The sequence below is a fragment of the Salvelinus sp. IW2-2015 genome, unplaced genomic scaffold (genome assembly GCF_002910315.2).
Source record: "Salvelinus sp. IW2-2015 unplaced genomic scaffold, ASM291031v2 Un_scaffold7820, whole genome shotgun sequence".
NCBI lineage: Eukaryota > Metazoa > Chordata > Actinopteri > Salmoniformes > Salmonidae > Salvelinus > Salvelinus sp. IW2-2015.
This window is the reverse complement of record NW_019949080.1, coordinates 8,688-21,199: the sequence shown is the minus strand read 5'-3', so window position 1 is coordinate 21,199 and position 12,512 is coordinate 8,688. Positions and strand designations below refer to the sequence as shown.

Below are 12,512 nucleotides of genomic sequence, written 5' to 3'. Positions count from 1 at the left end.
CAAAGAAAGAGAGATATTACAGATCGTAATGTATGATTAAGCAATAAGGCCAGAGGGGGTGTGGTATAAGACCAATGTACCACGGCTAAGGGCTGTTCTTACGCATGACACAATGTGGAGTGCCTGGATACAGCCCTTAGCCGTGGTAACAAACCCCCGAGGTGCCTTATTGCTGGTTACCAACGGAATTAGAGCAGTAAAAATAAATATTTTGTCATACCCGTGGTATACGGGTCTGATATAACACAGCTGTCAGCCAATCAGCATTCAGGGCTGGAACCACCAGCTTATAATCAGTACTAACATGTGTAATAACATAACAAGAGAACAGCTAGATTATTACCGGGGTTTCTCGCAAGCCCTGACAGGCCGGTCTCCTTGTTGCTCCACCTCTACCTTGATGTTGGGGTGAAACTGGTCCATCACCTCCGGCTCCATCTCAGACCTCTCCCTCTTCCTCTTCTTCTCCTCCTGCTGCTGAGACAGACACAACAGGAGTCAGTGACATGGCCTCATTAAACTACTGGAGATGGCCCTATGATCTCCTATCTGTTATGGTTAGAGTTAGTGTTACTGCTGCAAGTACAGTGTACGAATGAGGAATTATAATATGTCATAGACTGTAGCAAAGGCAGTAATGTACAGTGTTGCCAAACACTGTTTATTTACTTCCACCTAAACAGATTCTCCCTGTTTTAGGACCAGGAGGTCTCCAGTTCCACTATCTCCTGTAGGACCAGGAAGGTCTCCAGTTCCACTATCTCCTATAGGACCAGGAGGTCTCCAGTTCCACTATCTCCTATAGGATAGGACCAGGAGGTCTCCAGTTCCACTATCTCCTATAGGACCAGGAGGTCTCCAGTTCCACTATCTCCTGTAGGACCAGGAGGTTTCCCGACTATGTGATCTCCAGGAAAACATTATAGGCTCTAGGGATCAAGTAAGCTTGCTGCAAGTAAGCATTTCATAGGATGCTGTATACCATGTGTATCCTGTACATACGACTAATAAAACTTGAAACTTGAGTAATTAAAACCCTAAAAACGTTTCTCACCTCAAAACTAATACCAATGTTTGGTATCTTCGGCAGCATGAAAGGCTCGACTGCCACACCAGTGTGACTGGGCACAACAGTGGGCAGGCCTACACCACTGGCAGAGGCAGTAGCAGCCTCTGATTCATTCTGCTCCCGCTCTCTCTTCTTCCTCTTCTCTTCCTGTCAAAGATTACACATTCAGTGATTGATTATTGTTGTTTTTTTGTCCTTAAATGACAACCTAGCTCACTTTATGTCATGTTATATGGTATGCTTTATATGAAAGGTTAACTCCCAAGTTGCACCATATTCCCTTTATAGTGTGCCCACCTTCTGACCAAGGCCCATTTTGGTCTGGCCAAAAGTAGTGCACTATATAGGGAATAGGGTGCCATTTGGGRCAGACWKTTGTTCCCCTCATACTCACCTTCCGTCTTCTCCTCTCCTCATCATCTACGTGTTTGTCTTTCTCCTTCTCAGACTTTTTCTTCTTCTTCTTCTTTTTGTCCTTGTGGCGCTCTCGTTCATGGTCTGACCTGTCGTCGTAGTAACTGGAGTCATGGCCGGAGCCTGAGAGTTCTGTGATCTCACTTCCTCCCACTTTGAGCACCAGCTTCAGCTGCTTCTCAAAAGGCTTGTCCTCACAGTCTGAAAACAGAGACCACATTTAGCTGYGTGATGGGTCATACCCAGTGCYAGATCAACAAGCATGATGTGTCATCATCCTAGCAGAAGATGTGGTGTGTGTTTCTGTGTAATAAGTGACGATAAACATTAGCTACCCATCACAGATATCTATCTGCAGGGCAATGCTACCACTACGACAGGATAAATTGGCTAGCTGGCGTTAATGCCAATATTATGCATACTCAATCTTGATAAGACCTGATACACATCTGTCATAATATTTATTGGTAATGATTATGGCAGCAAGCAACAGAAGTTGAGGAATAATAAGCTACAAAAGAAGTTGAGGAATAGTAAYTTAACACTAGCACTGCAGGACGATTCAGTCAGCTGGCCAGTAAGTAGGATAACGTTAACTGCTAGCTAGCTAGGCTAGCAAAAAGGGACAAAGCCAGGCTTTGAATTGTTTTCTTTGCTCACTTACCATCAACTGTTCTCCACTCCGGCTTGTGCTTTTTATGCTTCTTCCCCATGTTTGTTGTGTTTAAATTAAGCGAAAGCGTCTGGTAATTAGGTATCTGTATCTAATAATTGTTTGCATTAAAATGCGACCCATACCCCGATAACCCGGAAGTACATTTCACACAACAACGCATCTACTTCAGGTTCAACAAAACTGCGCGCTAAATTCGAGTGACGTTCAGTCGATTCCGTACCAAAACTAAGGTAAGCAATTTTGTGTAAACTTCTTGAATGAAAGCTTAACAAAATAAATTACGAATCGCAATAGCTGTACTACACACGTAACACTAGTAACATCCCTTGCTAGTGAGATCTAGGAACAGAATAAAGCGTGTCACTGCGACTTTAACTAGTAACGTTAGTGTAGCTAGCGAACATTAGCTAGGTAGCTAAATGCTGTGAGTTTGATGCTTTGCATTGAATGTGTTGTTGTCATACTAGCTAACTAATTATACTTATTTTGTTGTTAGTTGTAAAGGCAGATAGTTGATAAGTACTTCTTATGCGTGTTGYTGATGTCAACATATCATGTGTAKTGCTGCCGAGACATTACATTAGACTGAGCAAGGAGTTATTGTATTRCCACCGAAAAMGATTTAATTTTGACATACATTTTAATCTCTGAAGGTATGGAGGGCGACAGAATGGAGGTAGGGGATCTGAAGCAGAACCCCAACGACATGAACAACATCCAACAACATCCATGTGGAGGTTCACGTCAAATCACCAGGTTCTAACTAGCTAGTGTATCTTCAAAAGCTCTATTCACACTGAACTGTATACAGTACTAGGGAATGAAAGTGTCCCAAATGGCACCCTGTCCCTATATAGTGCACTACTTTTGAAAAGGCCCTCCCTAAATAGTGGGCCCTATCAGCCCTTGTCAAGAGTAGTGCACTATATAGGGAATACGGTTGCCATTTGGACACTATCCGTTATGTAATGATTTACCCAGCATGTTAGTCTTTTACAAGTTGTATTCATGACTGCTTCATTTCTTTCTCCTTGTCCCTAACAACACTGCTCTCTGTCGCTCTCTGCCTCACTGTCTTCCTCTGTCTCTCGCTCTGTCTCTCTTCACTCTGTCTCTCCTCTGTCGCTCTCTGCTCACTGTCTCTCCTCTGTCTCTCGCTCTGTCTCTCTTGCTCTGTCTCTCCTCTGTCGCTCTCTGCCTCACTGTCTCTCCTCTGTCTCTCGCTCTGTCTCTCTTGCTCGTCTCTCCTCTTCGCTCTCTGCCTCTGTCTCTCCTCTGTCGCTCTCTGTCTCTCCTCTGTCTGCGTATTACACTGACTACAGCACTGCGAAGAGGTCTGACGTGAAGATGCACGTCTTGACCCTGCTGAGCCGTCATCGCATGGTGTTCGGGGCCTTCAGGTGGACAGAGTGACGAGGACTTCCTTATCAAACACGTCCAATCAGTGGCCTAGTGGATGCTGAGAGAAAAGTAAAGTACTATGACAGCCTGATGCCATTTACTGTTGTTCTCACTATTTTTTCCCTTCTCTCTAGCTGCTTGAGATAAATAATGTCTCGTAGGAACTCATAGCACATACAGTATGTCTTAGTGGCACGTTAATAATACATTTTCAGCTGTATGTTAAGCAACATGGGATGAGTCGGGTGGGTATAATTTTGTGGAACGTTCCAACAGGAATCTGTTCCAAAATCTTCATAAATATCAAAGTTGCCAACAAACAAAGCATACAAAGTTGTATAGCGGCAGAATAAGATACCGGGTAGGGAGTGGGCTATTTCATAAAGTTTTTCACTCACCACATTTATTCCCAAAAATGTCTCTCCTCACTCTGGTAACCTATGGACAAACATTAAAATAAGCTATTTGGTGAGTTGATTCCTATTCGGCAGCTAGTTACCTAGGTGACTTGATCGTGCTGCTTTGTATGCGTTGTTTGTTTGCAACCTTGTACTTTACGAAGTTTTTGGAACAGATTCCTGTTGGAACGTTCCACAAACTACACCCACCCGGATGAATCCCAAATGGCACCCTATTCCTTATCCAGTGCACCTTTTAGACCTGAGCCCTGTGGGCCCTGGTAAAAGCAGTAGTGTACTATAAGACACATGTCTGATGTTTTGGTATGTTTTCCTCCTGCACGCCATAGATCTGAGAGGCTGCAGTCTGTTCATCCACATCTTCACCCTGAATGATGACGGGCCTAGCACTCTGAACCTGGAGGAGGGAGCTCTCTGCAGCCAATCACTGGCTCTTACCAGCCGGTGGGCGGGCCCATGTTAACAGAGATTCTACTAATTGACTGTTCTAATGTAGTTCTATGGTTGCCAGGGTTGACGTTTTTCTTCAAAAAATATTTATATACATGATTCTTCCCATGTGTGTGTTTTTCAGCTGAGTTCCATGGCATCTGGGAGAGTCTGGTGTATGACAGCGGGGTCAAAACACAAGTAAGAAACATTTAGGATACGTTCCAAATGGTACCCTACGGGCCCCATAGGCTTCTGGTCAAAAGTAGTGCACTGCATAGGGCATACGGCTTCATTTGGGAATCAACCTTATAACCTTGTGTTATTAACGGAGTGTTGTAGATAGATGTCAGTGGTACTACATTGATAGAATTATTTAACTCCATCCTGTTGTCTTGCTCTTTCCCCCTCTAGCTCTTGGATTACGTCTCAACCACAATTTACTTCTCGGACAAAAACGTGGACAGCAACCTGATCTCATGGAACAGAGTTGTCCTGCTTCATGGTAACAGGATCTTGTTAACTTGACACATGAACATATAATAGATCTGTATTATGATACGATAGTATAATATAGTAGTAACTTTGATATTCATGTATAATATCTATGATTATTCCAATCCTCAATATGCTGTATATAATATGCCTCAGATATGGATGTGTCAACTATAATGCGCATACATGTGATATCTGTAAAATATGATTCAGATTGTGTGTGTATATTTGTGGCCCCATTAGGACCCCCGGGCACAGGGAAGACGTTTGTGTAAAGCTCTGGCCCAGAAGCTGTCAATCAGACTATCGAACCGGTAAGAGAAGCTCTCACTCTGAGGAAAGGGCTTTGACAGAATCTTGTTGTAGAATGTTTTTTCACCACCTCTATCATTCCACCACGTACTGTATTCTCAAACGTAAATGTACATATTGTCCTGGTTTTACCATGTATTTTAACTTTAATGTTTTATTCTCTATTAATCAATGCATATCCATGTATTTCAGTGTCTTATGAGGTCCATATGGGTTCTATAAACTTGAACTTCCTGTCCTATTCTTCCTGCAGGTACTCTTATGGGCAGTTTGTTGAGATCAACAGCCACAGTTTGTTCTCCAAGTGGTTCTCTGAGGTACAGTTGGCTCTTCATGTGCTTATTGAATTTAGTGGAATAAACGTTATTAATCCCACAAGGGGAAATTGTTTGATTTCCACATCAAGACTCTACAGCATCAAACTGATACATGATTATTGGTATTGTTTGACTGAAACAGGTAATGTGTCTTTCTTCCAGAGTGGTAAACTGGTCACTAAGATGTTCCAGAAGATCAACAGCTGATAGATGACAAGCAGGCTCTGGGTTTGTTTCATTGATGAGGTAAAGTATGAATTGCCTACAACAGTGGTTCAGAGCTTTTCCTGGTCAGGTCATGTGGTCAGGAACAACTCCAGGCCCAGTTAAAGCCTACAAATGTAATTGCTGGGCCAGTTAAAGCCTACAAATGTAACTCCAGGGCCCAGTTAAAGCCTACAAATGTAACTCCAGGGCCCAGTTAAAGCTACAAATGTAACTGCAGGGCCCAGTTAAAGCCTACACATTAACTGCAGGGCCCAGTTAAAGCCTACACATTTAACTGCAGGCCCAGTTAAAGCCTACACATTTAACTGCAGGGCCAGTTAAAGCCTACACATTTAACTGCAGGCCCAGTTAAAGCCTACACATTTAACTGCAGGGCCCAGAGTAACTCTGTTATTTGATGACCAGGTGGAGAGTCTGACGGCAGCGCGGAAGCCTCCCAGGCCGGAACGGAACCCTCAGACGCCATCCGAGTGGTCAACTCTGTCCTCACACAGCTGGACCAGATCAAGCGGTCAGTCAGACATGTTCAGTTCATCTCTGTGGTGGGTCACACATTAAGCCCATAGATTCAAGGCAACAGCTCGTGAAAGCTCTGTTAACATGACTTCCTATTACTGGTCAAAGTAGAGCACTATGTAGGGATAGGGCCGTTAGCCTATGGGCTTGTCAAACTGTGCTATCTAGGGAATAGAGGGGCCGTTAGCCCTATGGGCCTTGGTCAAACTAGTGCACTATGTAGGGAATAGGGGGCGTTAGCCTATGGGCCGTCAACTGTGCACCATGTATGAATAGGCGTACCCTATGGCCTTGGTCAAAACTAGTGCACTATGTAGGGAATAGGGGCCGTTAGCCTATGGGCCTTGGTCAAAACTAGTGCACTATCTAGGGAATAGGGGGCCATTTGGGATACATCCTTGATCGCTACAAGCGGCTGTGGGATTCTACCACTTCATCCTCCTGTGTGTTGGTGTGTATGTAGTTTAGCCCAGCTGATCTTCCTGTATACCCAGGCATCCTAATGTTGTGATCCTGACCACCTCCAACGTGACAGAGAAGATAGACCTGGCGTTTGTGGACAGAGCTGACATCAAGCAGTACATTGGCCCTCCGTCTGTAGAGGGCATCTTCAACATCTACCTGTCCTGCCTGGAGGAACTCATGAAGTAAAAACACACCAACATCTGTCTGTCCTGCCTGGAGGAACCATGAAGGTAAAACACACCAACATCGTCGTCCTGCCTGGAGGAACCATGAAGGAAAAACACACCAACATCTGTCTGTCCTGCCTGGGAGGAACTCATGAAGGTAAAAACACACCAACATCTGTCTGTCCTGCCTGGAGGAACTCATGAAGGTAAAAACACACCAACATCTGTCTGTCCTGCCTGGAGGAACTCATGAAGGTAAAACACACCAACATCTGTCTGTCCTGCCTGGAAGACTCATGAAGGTAAAACACACCACATTCGTCTGTCCTGCCTGGAGGAACTCATGAAGGTAAACACACCAGCATCTGTCTGTCCTGCCTGGAGGAACTCATGAAGGTAAAAACACACCACACATCTGCCTGGAGGGAACTCATGAAGGTAAAACACACCAAGTGTGTATTAATGAATACAGTCGGACCTCTTCGGGAATGGAGGTGCGTTTGGACACTGAGTTGTCTGTAACCTTGAAATGTGCTGAAAACGTGTCAGTCTGTAACTGTGGGTTCGTATCTTTTGACTTTCTACCGTAGGATACAGTTACTCTGACAAGTCATGAGGTGTCCTTTCACTGACACGTTTTGTGTCAGTACCAGGTTTCACAAAGTGTGTTGTACCGTAAACATCAACCTCAATAAATACACAGAGGTAAAACAAGGTCTTCACAAAGGTGTGTGTACCGTAACATCAACCTCAATAAATACGCAGAGGTAAAAATCATGTGTGAGTTTTTTCTCCTTTTCTACGTTGTTGTCTAGTGCCAGATCCTGTGTACCCCAGACAGCCACTGCTGACCATGTTTGAGCTGGAGACCATGGGTTTCAGGGAGAGCAAGGTGTCAGAGCTCAGCCTGGTTCTCAGGGACATCGCCATGTGAGTCCCAGCCCTCCGTAGCGGTTCATATCTCAGAACGCCCACCGAGCTACTTCCCCTGAGAAGTTGTGTGTGTGCATTGGATTGTATCACAGTAGAATTGAATGATGTTTTGTGCTTATTTCTCTTGTTGACTTTTGCAGAAAGAGTAAAGGTTTTAGTGGCAGAGCGCTAAGGAAACTACCCTTTCTGGCCCATGCTCTTTTTGTGAAGGTTTGTAGACGTTTTCAAATGTTTCACACAGAATGCAAACAGTTTTAAACATTAAAAACATGAATTCAATGGAAAGATATTTTTCTCTAAATTAAACTGTAGTATTTTCATATGGAAAGAGTGCTACTCATTGCGTTTCTATACAACAACAATCTGACTATGATTCCTTGTTACCAGACCCCGACAGTGGCCCTGGAGAGGTTCCTGGAGGCCATGGACCTAGCAGTGGACAAACAGATAGAGGAGAGGGACAACCTGGTCAACTGTCTGTGATCTACAGCGACACTGTCTCAAATAGCACCCTATACCCTTTKTAGTGTCTGTAGGMYTCTGGTCAAAAGTAGTGCGCTAAATATGGAATAGGGTGCCATTTGGGATTWATCCTGTGTCTCAGACAGTCTGAASCTGTTTTACCCAACGGRTGATGGAAACTGTCTCTTCTGGCATTTCATGTACATTTTATTTCCTGGTTAAACAATATACATTTATAYTCATATTTTTCTAACCACTCAATGTTGACCAAACCAATTTAGTTTTCTCACAGACAGAGTGTGTGAAGTAAAGTCTTTTTACCACTAGAGTACTATATTAAAGATGGCAGTCAGTCATGTTCTGTGGAGACTTCCTGAAGTCTGTGTTGCTACTGCCTAGCGTCACCAACATTAGGTGCTTTCTCGGCACATTTTAAAAAGCAACAGTATTAAGCCTGAGATGCAGTGCTCTCTTGATACGTGCATACGGCTTTAATTTCCTAACCCAATACGGCGTTCCCAAATGGCACCCTATGTTCCCTATGCATTGCACTACTTTGGACCGGGGCCATAGGGCTATGGTCAAGCGTAGTGCACTATCTGAGGGCATAGGGTGCGATATGGGAGATATGTTTGTTTACAGCACATGTATTCATTACTCTGTCTGCTTGTCTGATGTTTTCCATGTGAGCAGGCTGTTTCTACACGTTTCAATAGGTGCTATTAGAAACACAGTCTTTCTGCTATTGTAAATGAATGCAAATGCCCCAATAGGAGAGTTTCAATGGAAATGTACAAATTCTGATTTAATTTCTAATTCCGTGGATGTTTTTCTGATACTCAAGGATGTTCCATGTATTGTATGCTGCATCATATGGTCTTTTCATTCAAACTCAGGATACACATGTTCATAACTGACCTTGTTTATTTATATATAAAACATTGGGTTATTCAACTCTTTAAAACACCTTTGACTCATTTTGAGTTTGTCAATAACCTGCCCACATGATAAACATGTGATTTCATCATGATTGGCTAACAGGTCATATTCATTAGTGCACACCGTAGCAAAACGTTTTGCAATGGAAGCGTTACTCCAAGTACTCTAATCTACAATGTGATGTCAAGGATTCTGTTGCAAAACGGTTTGCTTTGGTGCACTAATGAATATAACCCTCTGTTTCTGAATTAGCCCAGACCTGCCTTCCTCCTGATGAAAACAAGCCCAGATTCCCCAGGGTGAAATTCCTGATGAAAAAAGCCCAGATTCCCCAGGTGAATTCCTGATGAACAAGCCCAGATTCCCCCAGGGTGAAATTCCCCTTTAAGTGTGAAGGGGGACAATGTGTCTTCTAGAACCCAATTCCCAGTGGTGTTTGACCACTGGGTGGCGCAATAACACAGTTCTCCTGTCCTCCAACCCTGTAATGTACTTTAATGGCCTTCTGTTTGCACTATAACTGAAATCTGAGAGCTATTTACCTTTATTAATATGGGGCCATAGCTTTGTATTTCCTGCGGAAATTCAACAAGGAGAATTGCAATTAAACCGACTACTGACCATTTGAACACAAACCTTTCTGATTGGTACAGTAGAACAATATCACATGATGCTGAGTTACAGTACTTCCTATTTGTAGCAGCTCACTGATAACTGATCATAACAATACTGTAGTAACTTCCTGTTGTACAGCTCACTGATAACTGATCATATAATACTGTAGTAACTTCCTGTTGTACAGCTCACTGATACTGATCATATCAATACTGTAGTAACTTCCTGTTGTACAGCTCCTGATAACTGATCATATCAATACTGTAGTAACTTCCTGTTGTACAGCTCACTGATAACTGATCATATCAATACTGTAGTAACTTCCTGTTGTACAGCTCACTGATAACTGATCATAACAATATGTAGTAACTTCCTGTTGTACAGCTCACTGATCATAACAATACTGTAGTTTACTGTATGACCTAAAGACCACCAGTCTGGATACCTTGTTATCTCTGCTGCTTTCCTAATGGCACCCTATTTCCTAATATGTGCACTCTACAGGAAATAGGGTATAGTGCACTACAGTGAATAGGGTATACTGCACTACAGGGAATAGGATATACTGTACTATAGGGAATAGGGTATAGTGCACTATAGGGTATACTGTACTATAGGTAATAGGGTATACTGTACTATAGGGAATAGGTATACTGTACTATATAGGGTATAGTGTACTATAGGGTATACTGTACTATATAGGGTATAGTGCACTATAGGGTATACTGTACTATAGGGTATACTGTACTATAGGGAATAGAGTATACTGTACTATAGGGAATAGGGTATACTGCACTATAGGGAATAGGGTATACCGCACTATAGGGAATAGGGTATACTGCACTATAGGGAATAGGGTATACCGCAACTATAGGGAATAGAGTAGTACTATAAGGGAATAGGGTATACTGTACTATAGGGAATAGGGTATACTGTACTATATAGGGAATAGGGTATACTGTTACTAGGGAATAGGGTATACTGTACTATAGGGAATAGGGTTACTGTACTATATAGGATAGGGTATACTGCACTATAGGGAATAGGGTATACTGTACTATATAGGGTATAGGGTATACTGCACTATAGGGAATAGGGTATACGCGACTATAGGGAATAGGGTATACTGTACTATAGGGAAGGGTATACTGCACTATATAGGGAATAGGGTTATACTGTACTATAGGAATAGGGTATACTGTACTATAGGGAATAGAGTATACTGTACTATATAGGGAATAGGGTATACCGACTATGGGAATAGAGTATACTGTACTATAGGAATAGGGTAATCTGCACTATATAGGGAATAGGGTATACCGCACTATAGGGAATAGAGTATACTGTACTATAGGGAATAGGGTATACTGTACTATAGGGAATAGGGTATACTGCACTATATAGGGAATAGGGTATACCGCACTATAGGGAATAGAGTATACTGTACTATAGGGAATAGGGTATACTGTACTATAGGGATTGGGTATACTGTACTATTAGGGAATAGGGTATACCGCACTATAGGGAATAGAGTATACTGTACTATAGGGAATAGGGTATGCTGCACTATATAGGGAATAGGTATACCGCACTATAGGGAATAGAGTATACTGTACTATAGGGAATAGGGTATACTGTATATAGGGAATAGGTATACTGCACTATATAGGGAATAGGGTATACACTATAGGGAATAGAGTATACTGTACTATAGGAATAGGGTATACTGTACTATAGGGAATAGAGTATACTGTACTATAGGGAATAGAGTATACTGTACTATAGGGAATAGGGTATACTGCACTATAGGGAATAGGGTATACTGTACTATAGGAATAGGGTATACTGTACTAATAGGGTATAGTGTACTATAGGGTGTCTTTGGGGCACGTATCTCTAACATGGATTTTCCATGTACAGACTGGTATTTCTACCCATTCTCCGTATGTTGCATGTTTTCCATTCTGTGAATACTGTGCTGTCCTGGTTTACATGTGAGCTGCAGCCTACAGGGCTCAGACAATGAGCTCTTTGTTTGTCGTTGGGCAACATGCTTTAACTCCACTTCAAAGGTTCATCTGGGTTTGCGTCCCAAATGGCACCCTATTCCTATGTAGTGCACTACCAGAGCCTATGGGGTCTGATCAGAAGTAGTGCACTACGTGTTGTTTAGTTTCAAAAGGCCCAACTCTTCTGTTTCTTTCTACTTGTCATATTTCTCAGACACATTAGTGTTGTAAATATACTGGTCTTTAACTCAACACACCGTTCATCATGACAGTCATATACTGTACTGTTTCACTACGTCAGCCCCAGTGGAAATGTAATCACAGAGACATATACTGTACCTGTTTCACTACGTCAGCCCTCAGTGGAAATGTAATCACAGAGACATATACTGTACCTGTTTCACTACGTCAGCCCCAGTGGAAATGTAATCACAGAGACATATACTGTACCTGTTTCACTACGTCAGCCCCCAGTGGAAATGTAATCACAGAGACATATACTGTACCTGTTTCACTACGTCAGCCCCAGTGGAAATGTAATCACAGAGACATATACTGTACCTGTTTCACTACGTCAGCCCCCAGTGGAAATGTAATACAGAGACATATACTGTACCTGTTTCACTACGTCAGCCCCCCGTGAAGA

The 12,512-nt window shown here is 42.7% G+C and overlaps 2 protein-coding genes across 3 annotated transcripts; one reads left to right on the top strand and one right to left on the bottom strand.

Annotated features, from left to right (window-relative positions):
- Positions 1-321: 321 nt before the first annotated feature.
- On the bottom strand, positions 322-2,318 carry brd9 (bromodomain containing 9). Of its 2 annotated transcripts, none has more exons than XM_024145362.2 (4): positions 2,148-2,318; positions 1,464-1,684; positions 1,055-1,216; positions 322-477 (listed from the first exon to the last, which is right to left on the bottom strand). In XM_024145362.2, exons 1-4 carry the CDS (start codon positions 2,194-2,196, stop codon positions 340-342), a joined length of 570 nt encoding a protein of 189 aa, XP_024001130.2. In that variant the 5' UTR covers positions 2,197-2,318; the 3' UTR covers positions 322-339. The 2 variants fall into 2 exon arrangements, with proteins under 2 accessions (XP_024001130.2, XP_024001131.2); XM_024145363.2 differs by having other exon boundaries at positions 322-474.
- A 496-nt stretch (positions 2,319-2,814) lies between these two features.
- trip13 (thyroid hormone receptor interactor 13) lies at positions 2,815-9,271 on the top strand. The gene is given in 19 exon segments (XM_070442320.1): positions 2,815-2,877; positions 2,879-2,931; positions 3,482-3,568; positions 3,570-3,611; positions 4,253-4,384; positions 4,386-4,423; positions 4,554-4,609; positions 4,823-4,913; positions 5,147-5,168; positions 5,170-5,217; positions 5,469-5,532; positions 5,695-5,725; positions 5,728-5,760; positions 6,143-6,187; positions 6,190-6,271; positions 6,771-6,943; positions 7,730-7,838; positions 7,982-8,051; positions 8,229-9,271. Coding segments are annotated over 19 exon segments (1,335 nt in total). The 3' UTR covers positions 8,325-9,271.
- Positions 9,272-12,512: the final 3,241 nt, after the last annotated feature.